Below are 19,401 nucleotides of genomic sequence, written 5' to 3'. Positions count from 1 at the left end.
AGCCTCGGTGTGGAGCTCGTCCTCCTTGGTGACTGGCTGTGTGTGGTGCGAAGGGATTTCTCATCCTCACTACTCTAGTAACATTACTCTTTTAAACTACCCGGGGTCGTACCCTGCCAATCGGCCTCTTTAAACTATGTGGTTCTAAGAACCCGAATTCCCATTGCCCACACTGTGGTGCCCTCCGAATTTGGGTCTCACCCCCAAAAATTTTCACACTGTGCCCTCGCACAATTTCGGGGCTGGGTCGTGTGGCTCCACCAGCAGGTCTACCTACCTGTGCACCTCCGCCACTGAAGCCGCCTCCCGAGCTTGCCTGCTCCTGCGACTACCAAACCGGGGAAGGCCCTCCCTGGCACTTACCCCCTCTCTGCCCACCTCGGCATCGGGCAACCCGGGTGCTTCCCTTGGATCCTCGGGCCCCACTCACAAACTACAACTAACCGGCTCCCAGAGCCTACATGCGGCCTCACCTGGCCGACAAACTACCAGTGGCGGAGTGCCCCAATAACTATACGCACTAATTAAGCCACACGCCCAGCCATTGCACAGACTACTGCACCCTACAAAACACTACTTGCTCCTGCCCACACCACAGGTGTCAATATCCATGTAATTTACCTATGCCCTCTACCTGGCTTTACACTACCCACCCCGGGCTTTCGTGAATGGTTTCGTGAATCGGTTAACTGTGGGCGAGAGTCTGTTAGGCAGGGTGCAATGGAGCAGCGGGACACATTTATTTATGTTTTAAAACTGTCGCACTCAGGGTCAGGTTAAAAGTAGAGGGAACTACACCTACGTGTCACACTAAATTAAAGTTATAGGCCCGGGACATGCCTAAGAGGAGGAGGGTGCAGTGTTGCGGATATGAGGATTGCATTTTTTTTGATTGTGTGTATTGTAGTGGTAAATTGTTGTGTAACATTGGTTGGATATGGCCCCTCCTGCCTCCAGAGATGTGTAAAGGTAAAAAGGGCGTCCCGGTAGTTATTCCATGAAACACCACATTGAAGGACACGATAAAACCCTTGTTCAGTAGCTTATATCTTATTATGTGTTTTAGAGTAAGGCCTTGTCTTCCATTAGAAGGACACTCCATTGCACTGAATCAATTAAGAATAGCTCCCCTTCAATACTTCCATTTCCCAGCCAAACTCTCCATCTGCGGGTAAAGCAGTTCACAAGCGTGGGGTGCACGCCCTCTCATTTCGCTGCTATAGTGAATATGTGCTCCGTGCTCTGTTTGAACAGGAGGGGCGGGGTCGCCTGGGAGAGGCAAGCCCAGGGCGCGCCACGAAGGGCGGGGCTGTTCAGCCCCATGCGCAAATAAGGAAACAAGCCCGTGGCTCGCCACGAGGGGCGTGCCGTCGGCGCCATGCCCAAATAAGGAGACAAGCCCGTGGGATTACCATACAAGGTCACGAAACAGAGCACGGGGGGAGGGCGGTACCGAAACCGAAGGGGGCGTGTCAGACCCGCGCTGAAGGTTTGGAGGGAAGGGTGCGACGATCGCTGGGACAAGCCACACAAGAGATACGGCAGATGAGTCCAAGTGCGTAGGAGGGTTGGCAGTCCACCGGGAGAGAGTTCAGAGTAGCACCGGAGTTGCGTGAGAGATACGAAAAGCCTTTGACAAAGAGCCGCTTCAACCAGCCCCGTTTCAACCCGCCGAGTGACCCTGCCGGCGTGCGCTGTGAAGCCGAATACAAGGAGCTGCCGGCTCCTCGCTTCCCACCCGGAGTGGACCTGCTCGCTGTGCCCTGTGATCCCACCTGCTCATCCCTCCAAACGATTCCTACCCTTCCATCCATTTGCGTACGTGAGTTTGTTTTGTTCGTGCTGTCCTGGGTAGTAAACTAAGTCTGTATAAGCTAGTAATTTTCACTGTGTCACCTGCGTTTTCATGTCACCTGTAAATAATCGTGACTGCTCTTTTTGCTTATGTGTGTGTAAATAATAATAAACCCCGTTACTCTTCTGTACGTCTTCTTCTTCTTCTTCCTCTTTGCATTCGTCGTCTTAGTCTTTTCCACATTGAAGATCTGTGGCGCGATACGGCCAACGTTTGGGTGAATCGGGTTTAGTCGGGGAACAACTGTTCGGCCGCGATGCCTTCGCTCGGCAAACAACATCCTTATCCGTGGACCGTAACAATATATATATTACATATATATATATTACATATATATATTACATATATATATATATATATATATATATATATATATATATATATATATATATATATATATATATATATATATATAATTATATATATATATATAATTATATATATATTACATATATACATGTACTGGTGGAGTTTGCTTACACATTGTGGCAGCAATAACAAACCGTACTGCATGTTGGTACATAATAAATATAAGCTTTAAGATTATCGCCAAGCATCACCAACCAATTCTGTGAGATATCGATGTAAGTTATTTATTTATTTCTTTTACAGGCACGTTTATGGTTTTTCCATAAATTTTTATTGAGATTTTTATTTCACAGCTTACGGTTATAGAAATTGCAATTTTCAATTGCTTGGTATCAATTGTTTTTTATTTACAAATGCGTTTGTGGTTTTTTTTTTTTTTTTTACATATACATTTTCATTTATGGACGCTTTCCGATGGTTTCCGTGAATATTTTTTCATCAAAATCATGTGATTTCATGATTTTTTTTCCGAAGGTTCTGTTCTGTGATTACCACACCTTTGATGTCTGTCGGCACGCCAAATTTCAGCTTTCTATGACACCTGGAAGGTACCGAACATTACTCTCAGTCAGTGGTTAGAAAGAACTATTATATGTTATATATATATATATATATATATATATATATATATATATATATATATACACACACACACACACACACACACACACACACACACACACACACACACACACACACACACACCACACATACATACAGGGCATTTAATATGGAATATTTTTTTTGTGGGGGTGAACTTACTTTTCAAGATGTCTTAGAACCAAAAGTTCATTGGAATTATGTTGAAATTATTCTAGATTTTGTTAATGTGACCTTTAAAAGAAACAAAAACCACATTTGACATTTCGAAACAAATAAATTGATCCTTGAAAGTGATGTAAACTGATATCGAACTCAATTCATGGACAGTACTGTGTTAAACTTCTGTACGTTTTCCAGAAGTATCTCTTTATTTTGCACATTAGCCAAAAATTTTTTTAACAAAAACAAAAGTTAAATTACGACTGGGATTACGGACAGTAAAATTACAGTTCAGTACTTAGTGTAACCCCCACGAGCATTCAGGAGAGCACGTACATGTTGAGGCATGCTGTTCACGAGATTTGCCAAGGTTTGGACAGGAATCGCTTGCCATGCAGTGACAATAGTCTGCTGCAATTCACGCACAGAGGTCGGCTGCTGGTCCAAGTTGTCGATTTGACGCGCTAATTCTGCCCACAAGTTCTCTATCGGATTCATATCCGGGGACATGGCAGGCCACTCCATATGCTCTACACCACGGTCAGCAAGAAAGTGTTGGATCATGCGAGCACGATGAGGCCGTGCATTGTCATCTTGGAAGACAAAGTTTCCTCGAATGGCTGCACGAGCAAATGGAAGCAATGTTTCTTCCAGAATGGCCCTGTACTTGAACTGGTTCAGGTTTCCATTCAGAACACCCAGGTCAGTTTTGCCCCCTGCATGAAAAGCAGCCCAAACGGTCACCCCACCACCTCCAGCTTGGACTCTTGGCACTATACAATCTTTGTTGTAGGCTTCATGCACTTGTCTGTGCACTCGGACGCGGCCATCTTGACGACAGACCAGAAATCTAGACTCGTCACAAGATCACGTGATTCCAGTGTCCTGGCTGCCATTGACGGTGCTATCTGGCCCACTGCAATCGGCACTGGCGGTGTTGTCTGGTCAGGCGTGGCTTTCTCAGGGGACGCCTGGCATGATAGCCTGCTTGAACCAGTCGTTGGTTGACTAGCCATCTGGATACAGGCACATTTGTCAGTTGCTGCCACTCAGCCCTAAGCTGATTAGCTGACTTGGTACGGCCATTGCGGACTAACCGGTGCAGCTGGCGATCATCCCTCCTTGTGGTTCTGCGGGGACGTCCTGGCCTCAGTATTGGAGTAGGGACACCCCTCTGAGCATTTCGTTTCAGGATCTCTGACACCTGACCTTGAGTGATGCCATACTGCCGAGCAATAGCATGCTGTTTCATGCCGTAATTTCGTAAAGCCACCACTCCATGACAAACAGCATTGTCGAGTTGACGGACCATCTCCAGAGGAAGCGGCAATAGCTTTTGGAGACGTGCAGCAGTTGTTTTCCACTAATACAGAACGCAACAACCCTTGTATACCCGACTGTGAAGCCAATCATCAAATGCACCTGTCCGTACATTTTGCCACACCACCTGTGATATAATCCTGTTGTTGACTTCTTGCTGCGACAGACAATCAGTGACATGGTTCTTTTAACAAATAAATCACCAAAGTGTAAAAGAAACTCACCAGATTGATATACTGAGCTAAGAAAGTAAACCCAAGTCAAGAAAAAAAAAATATTCCATATTAAATGCCAAGTCTGTATATATATATAATTATATATATATATATGTATATATATATATATATATATATATATATGTATATATATATATATATATATATATATATATATATATATATATATATATATATATATATATATATATATATATATATATATATATATATATATATATATATATATATATATACATACATATATATATATATATACATATATATATACACACACACATATATGCATGTATCCTTTTATTATTATTATTATTTTTATGCACACACAAACACACACACACACACAAAGGTGGATCCTTTGTGATCAGGGAGGGCTCCATTCAAACTTCTGAAATCCACATATGGAGATGACAACCAACCACATGCGCACAGTCATGTTGAAACCACATTTTTTGGGCGATTAGTGGGTTGAATCGAACTCTTGAATGGATGAAGAGGTCACAGAAAGAATTCAAAAGCTGGGTTTATTGAAATAAAATTATGGCTTTGGTGACAGCTGGTACAAAAATAAATGCGTCAAATGTGGCCTTTTAAAGCCGTTCTATTTCTCCTCCAAGATACAACTGTGTTCCCGGGTGGTGTGTGAGTTGATAATGGCTTGATTGGAGATGGTCCGGACATGTGCACATACATGCGTGTATTGTTGGAGCTTAGTGGAGGGATTAAACCCTGTAGATAGGCACTTGACTTGTCAGAATATGGATAGAATCACAACGTCTTTTTGGGGTGGGAGTGAGTGGGTTCCTAAAACCCCTCCTTGTAAACACTGAATGGCCCCCAAAGCAATAGAATAAGTGAGAAACATGATCGCTGTCTTAGTTTTGTAAAGACAGGGTGGGTATTTGAGAACAGTGTATCGATGAGGATGCCGTTCAACAGCCTAAAGATTTATTTTTCATTTGCTGTCAAACTGAGTGCCATAAATCGCCAATCTGCCTTATCTTCATGGAGATTCTGAGCCATTATGTTTCTGACTTCTCGATGTAACCATTCATCTCACCTCTGTTCACAGACTGTTCTCAGTTTGAGTAACATTACATCGATTCTGACCATGCACCTTCCTTACCTTCCTTTATGTTGCTTACCTCAGGGGGGGTGATTTTTGCAAACCAGGTATTTGATATACCTTTATCTATCTCTCGAAATGAGGGAGATGAAAAGGCATAGCAGAATCGGCCTGGACGTCCTTTTCGTCAAAGTGAGAGGATTTTGTCAACGTAAGTAAGATTGTGGCTGCACCAGAAATGCAAGTGGTTCATTGGGTTCCAATGCAGCTCTGACAGAAAGTAATCCTATTTGTTGTCATTCAAATTTTGGATCCATTGATTGGCAGTTCAGTCGATGGTGAGATGCGGAATGACCTTTTGTCTTACTTTTGATGCCAGAAGTTGCTGGTGAGAGTATTTTCGACAACACAACTCAAGACTGTTTTTTTATTTTTTGTAGCTTTTTAAATCTTTGGTCTGTAGTGAGTAGGAAATATTCCATTGCCTTTGTGCCACCCTCATCTTCCACCCCAGCTTTTAAAGCTCTTCCTGCTTGCTCTCCTCAAAGTTATTGCTACAGGTGGCCAGGGTGTGTGCAGTCACAAAACTTCCATTGTTATTTTCCCAGATATCTTCACACCCCTCACCCCCCACTTCTTGATTTCTCTCTCTCCTTTTTCCCTGTCTGTCTGGGCCAGGGAACAGGATCCTGTCGCTGGGTGAAGTGCCCAAAGATCAACTCTACCCACTAAAACTGAAGGGGATCTCCATCTGCTTCTCCATTCTCAAGGCTGCTCTCTGTGGAAATTACGTCAACTTTGGTGTCTTTCGCTTGTACGGCGACGATGCCCTGGACAATGCCCTGCAGACTGCTGTCAAGCTGCTCCTGACCATCCCCCACACCGACCTTTTGGTGTGTCTTTCTCTTAGCAATACACTGCCATCCCTCATTCCCTACCGGCCTGCCCTTGCATCCCTCTGGGAGGTTTGAGTTGTCTCGACCCAGGCAGAGGGCCTTGTCCACTTGTTGTAAGCACGAGCCTTTCTTTCAGGCCAATGCTAGTTAAGTGCGACCTGCTGCAGTTTTCTGCCCTTTCCACACTGTTCCACACGGTTCCCCACCACCCCCACCCTATTCCCTGTCTTGCTCCTGCGCTGCTGTAAGAAATCTTTTCCTCGACGTCTGCTTTCCTGCACTCTGTACGGGAATCTCAGCTCCAACACAAACACTTGCTTGGTTTCCTGTCCCAAGTCCATCTCCCGATCCAGCTTGGCACTTCCTCTGTCATCGAAAAAGTTTAACCTTTCACTTGATGCCAGCAATTTGCCGTATTTCACCCACCACTGTCAGCGTTTTATGGCAGTTGTGGTCATATCTTTTATGATCAATTTAGATTCCTGATTTTTCTTTAACATTGGTAATGAGGGATGAGTGGGGTGGGGTATGGGCAGGGAGGATGTGGAGGTAGGGAGGAAATTGAAATAATTGTGCCAGTATTGCAAATTCTTTTCTTTTTAGTGAACATTTTGTGGTTTGTGATTCTTGTCTATTTTGCGATTGTCAAAAGTTTCAGGTTATCAATTTAAAGACTATAACCATGGCAGGTTGTATATCTATATATATATATATAAAACACTGTGTGTGTGTGTGTGTGTGTGTGTGTGTGTGTGTGTGTGTGTGTGTGTGTGTGTGTGTGTGTGTGTGTGTGTGTGTGTGTGTGTGTGTGTGTGTGTGTGTGTGTGTGTGTGTGTGTGTGTGTGTGTCAGAGAGACAGAGACATATGTCACCGATAGACTCCTAAACGGAGAGGCTTACGTGCTTGATATTTGGCATAGACATGGCCATTGAGCCTGGGACGAACATGGCCGAACTCAAAATATTTGACGATCCATATTTACCTCAGCACATTTCAGCGCACGGAATCAGAGCAGGTGGGCACTGATTCGCTCAGAGCGATCACGTGATGACACTATGTGAACGATATGACGCTATGAACGCTATGACGCTATGAAAAAAAAAATCGCTATGACGCTATGAAAAAAAAAATCGCTATGGAACGCTATGAACGCTATGACGCTATGAAAAAAAAAATCGCTATGACGCTATGAAAAAAAAAATCGCTATGGAACGCTATGAACGCTATGACGCTATGAACGAGATGACGCTATGACGCTATGAAAAAAAAAATCGCTATGAACGCTATGACGTTATGACGCTATGAAAAAAAAAAATCGCTTGCTTTGCCAAGGGGCTCGCTCCCCCCCCCCCCGTTCCCCTCCCCTTCCCCCTCCCCTTCCCCTCCCCCTCCCCTCCCCCGCCCAGCAATGCCGGGTACTTCTGCTAGTATTTTTATATATATATATATATATATATATATATATATATATATATATATATATATATATATATATATATATATATATATAATTTATTTTTGGCATTATCAGACACTTTACATGCTTTTTTGTAAATATTTGTTGGTGTCTGATTTGATTTGAGCAGGTTCTAGAAAATTTTCCTGTGACTAGTTACTTAAGAAGCTTCCTTGTTGGTTTTGGTCAAATTTGTACACGTTAAACTCCTCTATATATTGCAATCAAAACTAGAACGGCACTTGGTAGAGCGCATACCTCCGCTAGGCTGAACAGTTTACGTTTTGTAGCCCACCGATGGGCCGGATCTGGATCCAGAACTGAACCAAAATCTAATCGGCTTGTTATTATTGCCTAACCAACTCATCCCTAATTTTAGTTATAACTCGTCCACAATTTTTTTTAAATATCATGTTATGTATCGCTTTTCACCCAATCACTCAATGGTGAAGAATCATTAAAAATTTAAATAATTCTCTCATCCGAATCCATATTCACATCTTCACCAAAATCGAATAAATTCTTCCTTGTCACTCACCCAATCGGTCCACCAAGTTTTGTTCAAATCCGTCCATAACTTTTCGAGATATCATGCTATGTATCGGTTTTAGCCCTATCACTCAATGGTGAAAAATCACTTTTGAAATTCTCTGATCCGGATCTGGAATCAAATCTTCACCAAAACTGAATCAATTCTTCCTTGTCACATACGCTACCTCTCTGCCAACTTTCGTCCGAATCCGTTCACAACTTTTTGAGATATCTTGTTCATAGACAAACAAACAAACAAACAGACAAACAGACAGGGGTGAAAACATAACCTCCTTCCACCTTAGGTGGCGAAGGTGATTAATCTTTGTTTCTTTTTCTTTTTTTTCTGTTTTACACTGATCTGAGGATCATTGTGGAGCTTGTATATAAATCACATGCCGAACAAAGACATCAGCAGACATTGGTGTACTTTATTGTGAATTACAAGGACATTGGTAGCCTTGGGTCGATACATTGAGTATTTGGGATTTGAAACTGGCTTCCGGGCCTTGTGCGCCATCAGTTCAGATCATGCCAACCTGTTAACTGTTAGTTTATAAATCTCTGAGTGTGAACAATAACTTATGTATCAGACCATTTTTTCTATTTTTATGCATCAGATATATCAGTTGTTTTTACTAGATATCTGTGATCACAAAGCGATCGTCAAGGGTAAGCCTCCCCAGCGATCCAATGATGGCCATATTTTGTTCTGACCACCATATCACCTTGACCTTCAACATTTAGGGATAGAATGTAAATTAAGAAAATGTGTCCCAATCTACATTCTATCCTTTAAACTGAACTCAAATTATTCAAGTTATGATCGATCAAAAAAGTGTTTTTTGTTAATTAGGTCATCATTCTAAAAAAAGTAGGTCAAGCACACGAATCGAATATCAGATCCACAACTTTAGTGCAGGTACACTATTATGATGCAAGAACATCTTTGAAGGCCAAGCAGTCTTTGGGATTCCGCGTTGGCTCTCCCTATCCTATACGAGGAAGCTTAATAATGTATAACTGCAGTCTTTTGATTTTAGCAAATAGACCTGTTTACATGCTTAACTTCACACCCAACAGGCATATTGGCATTAAACAAGTGCCATTAGCATATGTTTCATCTTCAAAGCGTTTCAGAAGTAAACTTTAAAACACTCCCTAAACAGAATCATCATTAGGGATTGCTTTTTTTTTTAACTCTACAGTGATCAAGACTGGAGTAGTTTGTAGGTAATTATATCACGTCCATCGAGTGACATTAGCAGGCATGAGATTTAAATTTATGATCACGTCATCTTGGGTCTGATATGAATGCCAAACATTGAATTCCACAGAAATATTAGCCAATCTCACTTTGAGCTAGAAATCCATAGTTCCATTGCCCTTGTCACCTTATACCTTTTCCTGCATAGTATATATTGGGTGTTCACCAAAATTTGTCTGTCGGCACGCCAAATTTCAGCCTTCTTTGACACCTGGAAGGTGCTGAACATTAATGTCAATCAGTCAGCGGTTAGAACACTTAAAATATCTCTGGCAATATTGTACCCTGTTGGAGAGTCATCACCCTGTTTGATTGCTCTTTCAGTCACATCCCATTTTCAAACCAATATTGTACTAGTGCTCTGAGTTGGTGTTTAATCGATCGAGCAAGCGTAATAATCTGCACCTGCCCCACCACCCTTGCTTCCCACACAAATGTCCAAATAAAATAGTATTTGTGAAATAACTACCTAATGTTTTGTTATTTTTGTGCCCTTTGTATGTATATCGGCATTCCAGAATTACCCTAAGCTGAGTCAGTCGTACTTCTCTCCACTGCTCGAGTGCCTCACCCTGGACCACATGAATTTCCTGGCCAGCCTGGAGCCTCCTGTTCTTCTTTACATCCTTTCATCGATTTCCGAAGGACTATCAGCTCTAGGTGTGTTCTACTCACTGGCATTTCTGACAGTGGCAAATAACTTGCAGGTTGGCAGTCAGCCATTTTGTTCTTCTTCACCAAGGTGGCCATTTTGTTTTTGCTAAAAAAAAATTAAGGTGGGCCAAGTCGCCATTTTGGTGATGCCATGAAGTGAAAGAAAATAGAGTGATTGACATGAGCTTTTATATTGACCTTCATTGACAGAACTGCCTTCGAGCCAGAACAGTGGGTTTCTTCCAACTTGTGTAAATAATTATGTTTCATTGTCTGGAATTGTACACACAGCTGAGATGCTTTTTACCATGACATTTTTCAAAATGTGTAGCATTTGACCAGTTTTCACCATCTTCATGGAGGCTTTTACATCTCCCATTTGGACTGCCAAAAGCAAATTTAGTGTTTGACTGTTTTGGAATTCGTATTTGGGATTTTTATGTTTTTAACATGTGAGATGTTGTGATTTTTTTAAATTTTCGATCTACTGCATAACACCTACTAATCTGCAGAGTTGATATATCTAATTTGGCCAAACTGGCATCCCAAAATCTCATTAAACAAAATTTCAGAAGAAACATAAACAAGTCCATGATCAATGTGGATTATGTTTCTGCTATGTGGAACCTCATTCTGAGCCATTCTTGTTGCCGACCAAGGCTGCAAACTTGTGGGTCTGGCCTGTCAAGGTTGAGAAGTGGCCAGTGTGACTCAAGTGCCATGAATCTAATGTGTGGTTCATGCACGCTACACCGCCCTCGACCTGTGGTTTGCAGGGGATGTGCATGGATGCGAGGCAACAGAGATGAGCACCGGCATTCACAAACCGCAGCTCTTCCCTGAAAAACCTCAGCAGAAGCCCAGATGGTTCTGGTCGTGAATGTTTACTTCTCGATTTCCCTTTTTTTGTTGGTGTCCCCTTTTTCCACATCATCTTGGTTGGAGAAAGGTTATCTTTGAGCCTCGTCTGGTGTCAGGGTTGAGTGGAAGAAGGTTCAAACAGTGTTGAACAACATGTATTTTGGTGATTCAAGTAAACCTGGCTAACTCTGTTGGCCTATCAAAATGACTTATTCACCACTTTTTTATGTTTGAATAAATGGCCAATAAGGAATTGCACATCTTTTTATAATTAATGGTTCAGAGTGTCAGTCAGACCAGCCTCTACTCTTTGTTTCAATATACTGGTTTATATTGACATACATCATTTTCAAAACTGGTGCACTCCCCCTGGTATCTGTATTCCATTATGTTATTTCTGTGACGTATCGTATGTTCACAAATATATAATTGATACAACATTTGATCATCATGTGCAATTATGGTCATTTAATTACCTTGTGCAAAGCCTTTCCTCCCTTCCTCGGCCCTCCCCTCACTGCCCCCTTTTTCCTAAATACGAGAAAAGGTTGGAATTCTGGCAAGAGTGTGCATCCCTGTCGGAGGGCTTTTTTTGCCATTTCTAATATGGTGGTTTAGATTTAGGCAGCGCCCGTACAGCCGTCTTATCTGGATGCAGCCTTGCGGTTGGAGCCCTTGTCAGGCCAGCCTGGGATCTCTGTAATGCCCTCACTTCCTGAATTTGAGCAAATCGGTAAAGAGCTGCTCCCCGGTGAAACGACACACTTTTTGGGGGGAGGGGATTTGTGCGTCACTTCGTCACTGGCATCAGTTTAATTAAGCAAGGTCTGGCTCTCTTGATCAGGAAGTTTCTTACTGCTTGGACTTTGCAGCAGCTCGTCGTTGTGGATGTTCCAAATAGTCGCAAGGAGTTCTCGATTGACATACAACATCTGAAACGGTTGATTGCATTCGTAAACGCACCGTTGGTGAAACAGTCCTTGGAAAACAATTGTTGGGCGAGTATTTTTTTATTATTACTATTATATTTTCCTTCCTTTTGTGATTTGTAGTTTCCCTTCAACAGCTTTGTCATTTTAAAATGAATGCCGTTTTCAGCTTTTTCAAACCTCAAAGGGGGGATAATAATTGTGCTTGTTATCGAATCAGACTGTTCTTTAGCTGAAAGCTGTGTTTATATCACTGTGAAGGCTAAGTCTTTCTGGACAGGTCCCTTCAATGACAAGGTAACTGTTTTCAGAGTCTGATGAGCATCATCAACGTTTGACGTTTTCTTCCTTCACATTAGTTTATTTTTCCTCATTCCCCTGTGCATTGCATGTTAGCATCAAAGCACTGTTGGTGCATCAGAATGTACGAAAGGGGATGAGGAGGGTGTAGAAGAGGGTGAAGAGGAGAGAGAGTATGAGGGGGAAGAGGAGAGAGAGGGTGAAGGGATGGAAGAGGTCTTGTGGAGAGAAGGTGAAAAATTAGTGAAGGAGGAGAGACGGTGAAGATGAAGGAGAAAATGGGTGAAGAGGAAGGGGGAGGAGAGAGAGGATGAAGAGTAGGGAGGAGAAGAGAGAGGGTGAGGAGGGTAAGAAGAAAGAGCAAAGAGTGGAGGGAGGAGAGAGTTCTCTACTAATAATTATCAGCAACCCCTAGGAGGCAGTGTTCAAGCCATTATTTAAACCTTCATTCGTTGGCACATCTTTCCGCCTTAAGGCCTTATCAATCAACAAGACAAGAAATAAGCTTTAAAATGCAAGGCATTTGGCTCGGCCTGTTTACCGTTTGACGCCATATATTACATTTGGGATACTTTGAGCAAATTTAATTTGGATCATTCAATATGCCATCAGTGACTTAACATCAGAGTGAAGGAAAATGAGGCGAAGGAAGGGGAGGAGAAAAGACCAGGAAGAGAGTAAGATATATTTCTGTTTAAATGGCTTTTCTGCTGTGACTGCTTGTCACACTTGTAATGGGTTTTTTTTTTCCCCCTCAGATTGCGCTGCCTGTTTTCCATCATCCTTTACACTTTTGAGAATTCTCGGAAATAGAATGAACCATTTGCAAAGTTAGGTTTTTCCCCCCATACAAGTGGAATTCTTTTTTGTGACCCTTTAACGATATTGATTTTCTTGGTTGTTCTTCACTTAACTTTTTGATTATCATAACTCCCTTCAATTTCAGTCAACTCAATTTTCATTTTGATTCACCTTGTCACATTATGGGCGAGACTTTATATCATCTTATATCCACACTCAGACCCTGACATTCGTGGGGGATACGTTCTTGGAAAATGCTGCGAAAGTTGGAACCACGAATGTGGGGGCATTGTTTCAACGTAGAAAGGGGGGATAGGTTCCTGGCATTTCAAAATCCGTGAATGTTGAGGCAAATCCCATTAATCTTGAGGAAAATCCACGAATGTCGATGAAGATCTGCAAATGTATGCCGTGTCGTTGTCAATGGGGAAAAAGGGGGTAGGTTATAGGTTCCTGATGGTTCTTGGCGGTTCCTGATTCATAGGGGAAATGTTTGTAAAGTTTAATATGTTTTTAACTGTGAATGCACATGATTAGAGTTTCATAATAAAACAACAACACTAGTTAGGTACCGTTTCCAATTTATCGAAGGAATGTGCTTACAGTTTATTTAAAGTGCTTAACCGTATCGTACCATGAAACAAAAAAATTAGCAACAGCAGGTACCATTTCAAATTTTTATTTACACAAATACACAGAACTTTTCAAATGATGATGATGATGAAGAATTTAAATCCAATTAACTCCTTGAAGTCTGAAGACAACCCAAATGAGGGTGCTGCAAAGTCGTGCACTGAGGGAGGGGCAGGTGATACGCAGTTGGTGGGACATCCCACGAAGCTCGCGTATAGCGCGGCAAAAATATTTTGATTTGGCCTTGAAAACGCGAAGCACATGGCCGCGAATGTAGAACAGGTCATGCTCGTGGCTTATGAAGATTTTTTTTTGCACCCGCCAAAAACCGTGAATTCCACGGGACACAGGACTGCGAATGTAGAAGCACGTCACAATTTATCAACCGTGAATACGCGGGGTCCGCGAATGTTGGAACTGCAAATGTTGGGGTCCAAGTATATTGTGAACCATGGTGTCTATCCGTGTCTTTGGCTGTCTCACGTTTATGGCTTTGCCTGCATGAGCAGCCTTTCAATCGCTTCCCGCGCTGCGTTTGAAAGGCTGCTCATGCAGGCAAAGCTCAAGATTCACTTTTTAAATGACAGGAGAACAAGCATGAATAATGTTGATGCCAAATTTTATTTCACAAGCAGGATATTGATTGACCTAAATTTTCCCATCGCTGGGAATGGGTACTTTTGCTTGTATGACATAATTCATTTTTGGACGTTGCTTTAAGTCTGCTGTCTTTTCTTCTTCAAACTTAAACTGCATAAAGTTTGCTCCCTTCCTCATCGCCATCTCCACCCACCCCCTTTCCTCCCCACTCTGTATGTAAACACTTGCACCGTCTTCTCCGAAACTGCTGATGGGATTGTGACCAAACTTGGCTAAAACGATATTTGGTATATTGGAACTCAAGTTTATTCACGGCATTAAGAAAATCGTGGTTTAAGAGGGTCTACCGGGGGTCAAAGTGGGTCCAGGTTTGACCACCCCAAAATAGGTATTTGCTTTCTTCTCTGAAACTACAAACGATTTTGATGAAATTTGACCACAACCTTCATCACCCGTGATGTACCAAGGTTTGTTCACAGAATTAGAAAAAAAATCAGGGTTTAAGTCGGTGTGTGGGGGGGTTTGACCCCCTAAAATAGGTATTTTCTCTCTGAAACTACACTCACAATTTTGATGAAACTTGATCACAACCTCCATCACCCGTGATGTACCAAAGTTTGTCCATGGCATTGGAAAAATCGGTGTCTAAGGGGGTCGAGAGGTTTAAATCGAAACCATTGAAATGTGTTTAAAATACCATGATACTGTTTAAAATACCTTTAGTCAGTGTGGTATTGTGCTCTCTTCTACCAGATGAGCACCAATGGGTATTGCCCCTATTTTTAGTTGTTGTATTCTGCTGCCAACAAATGTTGATCTGGTACTCTCCTTGGACAGCCTTGTCCTTAGTACCCTACCCCTCTCCTCCCTCACCCCAAATTTTTCCAATGCCAATAAAGTAATGTCATTTTGTAGAATTCTGTTAATCAAATACTATTTTGTCCACCTAATTTGGTTCCATTTTATCCTGATAATGTAATATAAATTTACATGTTGCACCACGTGGAACTCCATTGCTCTACCTTTCTGCCAATAATGTAGATCTACACTTGCCTTCAACAGCGAGACAATTCCTTCATTCTGCATTGGTTTTGTTTTTCAATTACTTTTCATAGAATTTGTGTGATCAAATATTTATTGTATTATTGGGTTATTTCTCCGAAATAACGTCATAGAGTGGGACCCGGTGTCCGGCCTGTTAAGATTTGATTAAAATGTACGTGTACTTACGCCTGTTAACATTCGATTAAAACATGTTCTCCTCATAAACTACCCAACCGATTATGGACGAAATTTGGGATGATGCATCAGGACAGCAAGGTCTCATGGGGATGTGCCCCTGATAATGTAAGTAAAAGGGGTTTTTTCCCCAAAAATTTGGTATTTCATTCGAAACATTCTAAAAGTATGAAATTGTTCTTCTCAGAAACTGCAATGCAGATCCAGACCAAACTCACCACGAGGCACCGGGACCATGCCTTAACCTTAAGTTGTGCTCTCATGGACGTATCTCCCCCGGAAAGGGGTCCATGGGCCCCACTCTCCGAATCCCTCATTTTCACTGAAACATCTTCTCCACACCTACCTGAGCGATACGGACCAAATTTGGTAAAATGCATCAGCACAGTAAAGTCTCATGTGGTTGTGCTATGCATCTGCTCACTTAAAGAGGTTAGGGGATTTTGCCCCAAATATTGCTTTTTCATTGAAAAATCTTCTCAGAAATCGACAACCAGATCCAGACCAAACTGGCCATGCGGCATCGTCACCATGCCCTAATCTTAAGTTGTGCTCCCCATGGCCGTATATTATCTGGTTATAATGAGCACACACCTGCTTGGCCCACCTTCTGTAGGCAATGTGCAGTGGCACAGTCATAGAAATGTGCTTTATAATTTTTATTTTTGAAATAAATTTTATTGATCACAACATATCATACTCAATGTCATAACACCAGGAAGATTATTTGTAATACCGGTTACCACCAAAGGTGGCACTATTTTCATCACATGTCAATTTTGGAGTTTCGGTGACATCCATGTTTGCTCCATTACTCGCATGTCGGGTGGGGGGGGGTGGGGGGGGGGGGGAGTGGAAGGTTGCCCTGGGTACTACCAGCACATGTGCAAAATGTGACGGAGATCTGGCCAACCCTGTTTTTTTTTCCATGATTGTCAGATGTACAATCATGCATACACATACATACAGATAATTGCTTTATTTAATATAGTAGGACGAATAACTTGAGCTTACACATCTCGACAGGCTCAATCGTCAATGGTGCTCACCTTTGATTGTTGTGCATGCAGATGCTTTGTGGGAGTCGAGTAGTATGGTCTGATCTGGTGGTACCAAGAAGCCCCCTGAATTTTATTTGTTAATAATGGTCCCTCAAAGCTCTGTGCCTCATGGAATCTTTGTGTGTGAATGGGGCGAGTTTTGAGATAATGTTCTTTATCGAGCTCATTGTTTTCTTTGTTCCTTCATGGTTTTGACTGCTCCAATTGTGTGTTGCTATTTTCCCTGTCTTCAACATCGGTTGCAAAAAACAGTTAATATGAGGGGCAGTCAATGAGTAACCTTAAAATATTTTTCACAACTTGTTTATTGTATGTATGTGTGTAACAACTGTTATTTTTCAACATATCCATTGCGTTCAATGCATTTTTTCCAGCGCTTTACAAAGGCCTGGATTCCTCTAGAACAGTGGTTCTTAACCTTTTTAAAGGCGCCGAACCCTAACGAAACCCACCGAACACTCGCGGAACCCCTCAAATTTGACAAAAAACAATTAAGAAGAATTGCCTCTTAATGCGTTTTCTGTTCTTCTTTTCGGGAGGCGATCTGGGAAATGCGTGGTTTTGTTTTGGCAAGGGCCACCCTCAAATCATTTTCGCATGCAAGCCTGCTACTTTTCTTTGTGTTAATGTCCACCAGTTTCGAAAACGCATGCTCGCAGAGATACGTTGTCACGGACGGCGTGAGGATCTCAAGGGTAATTTTAGTGATGTGAGGATACCCTTCCATTTGGCGGCACCAAAACGTTGAGAGCGTTGTTGTGCCGAAGAGTTGTTGTTGAGTCTGGCTCTGTTGAAGTTCGATGAGGTCGTCGAGGTATTGGTCGTTGACATCTGCCGTTGCAACGTCGAAAGTAAACGGCTGCCGCACCCATGCTGGGTATTGCTCTTGGTCGGGGATGTAGCCGTCGAATGACTTTCCCAGCTCATCCAAGTGCATGGCAATCGCTTGCTTCAGCTCCCCCGGTACAGCAGTGCCTCCAACTTTAGACTCATCTTCGATCCCGCTCACGCACTCGTCCAGTAGCGAAAGGTTCGTGAAGTTGTCGTTCTCTGTTCGCCGCCTCCACAACGGTAACTTCTTTCGGAAAGCGCTCAGCTTTTCTTCAGATTCAATGACATTCATTCCACCGCCCTGCATCTGGCAATTGAGATGATTGAGTGCGTCGAAGATGTCAGCCAAGTACGCCAAGACGAGGATGAACTCTGACTCTTGGAAGTGCGTTGCATGGCAATGCTGGTGTCCTCGCCAAAACAGGGCTAATTCTACACGCAAGGCAAAAACACGGCTCACTACCTTCCCTCGTGATAACCATCGAACGTTAGAGTGGCAGAGAAGGACTTCGAATTGAGAGCCGATTTCATTGCACAGCTCTTTGAAGATGCGATGATTCAGAGCACGGCATCTCACGTAATTCACAGTTTCAATGACGATTTTCAGAACATTGGCCAGTTTTGGAGGCAGGGTTTTTGATGCTAGCGCGTGTCTGTGCAGGACGCAGTGCGTGACGATGATGTGTGGTGCATCGGCCTTCACCAGTGCTCCAAAACCGGAGTTGCATCCCAGCATGGCTGGAGCTCCACCTGAGCAAACTGCAGACACCATGTTCCACGAGAGGCCGTTGCTTCTGAAGAAGTCGTCCACAAGCTTCTTCACGTCAGCTGCCTTCGTCGTTGTTGTGAGAGGCTTGCAGAACAAAGTCTTCCTTGATCTCGTCTCCTTTGACAACGCACAAATAAGATGAGCTGGCTCAAATTCGAAACGTCGGTGGTCTCGTCGAGTTGAAGGCTGAATTTCGTCGGGCTCGCGACTAAATCTGCAACTACCTGGGTGAGGATGTCGTCGCTCATGTCAAATATTCTGCATCTGATGGTGTCATTTGAGAGTGGAACGATAGACAACTTGTTTTCAGCAGCTTATGCCAGCATGATGTTGGCCATCTTCAACGCGGCCGGTTTGATGAGTGTCTCACCAACGGTGTGCGGTTTGCCCTGCTTTGCGATCAGGTACGCAACTTCATACGACGCGGTGAGGATTGGTTTGTCAATTGGAACGAAGCCGAAAGTGGGCAAGGTAGCACTTGCGTCGAATCGGACTCTCTTCAATTTGAATTCATTCAGCGTTGCGTCTTTGTACTGCCCCTCGCCGTGAAGTTTTTTGAAGTGTTCCCGTAGTTTTGCTGGTGCTAGGCTGGAGTTGCTCAACTTGACATTGCAAAGCATGCATTGAGGACGCTGACTTCCGTCCCGTTCTGTCAAACACGTGAACCCGTACCGCACGTAATCCTCCGACCACTTCCTTTTTTTGCTCGACATACTGCAAAAAAAAAAAAAAGTGACAAACTGATCTTAATTGAGTTCGGGCAAATAATTATATGACAAAAATTTAAAAAGGAACATGCTTAAATATAATCAGTACTCCTCTGAAAACTGAGAAATTTTAACGAAGAAAACATAACTTATAGTTACGATGATGGGATTTATAATTATCTACTCAACTCTGTCACCTCAAATCCCATTATAATATTACATAGAAAACTGTGAATTGTTAGTTTTGAATTGCGACC

The 19,401-nt window shown here is 42.6% G+C and overlaps 1 protein-coding gene across 3 annotated transcripts in view; it reads left to right on the top strand.

The window, feature by feature from the left end:
- The window catches only part of LOC137420927 (exportin-7), a 319,100-nt gene that overhangs the window by 157,790 nt on the left and 141,909 nt on the right, over window positions 1-19,401 (top strand). For all 3 annotated transcript variants that reach the window (XM_078772182.1, XM_068106440.2, XM_078772184.1), the window contains exons 23-24: window positions 6,287-6,501; window positions 10,278-10,419. In XM_078772182.1, coding sequence (XP_078628308.1) covers window positions 6,287-6,501; window positions 10,278-10,419 — 357 coding nt within the window. The remainder of the gene's footprint in view (window positions 1-6,286; window positions 6,502-10,277; window positions 10,420-19,401) is intronic.

The sequence above is a fragment of the Myxine glutinosa genome, chromosome 2, assembly GCF_964187855.1.
Source record: "Myxine glutinosa chromosome 2, kmMyxGlut1.1, whole genome shotgun sequence".
Classification (NCBI taxonomy): Eukaryota; Metazoa; Chordata; class Myxini; order Myxiniformes; family Myxinidae; genus Myxine; species Myxine glutinosa.
The sequence above is the reverse complement of the archived record's forward strand: the minus strand, read 5'-3'. Positions and strand labels throughout refer to the sequence as shown.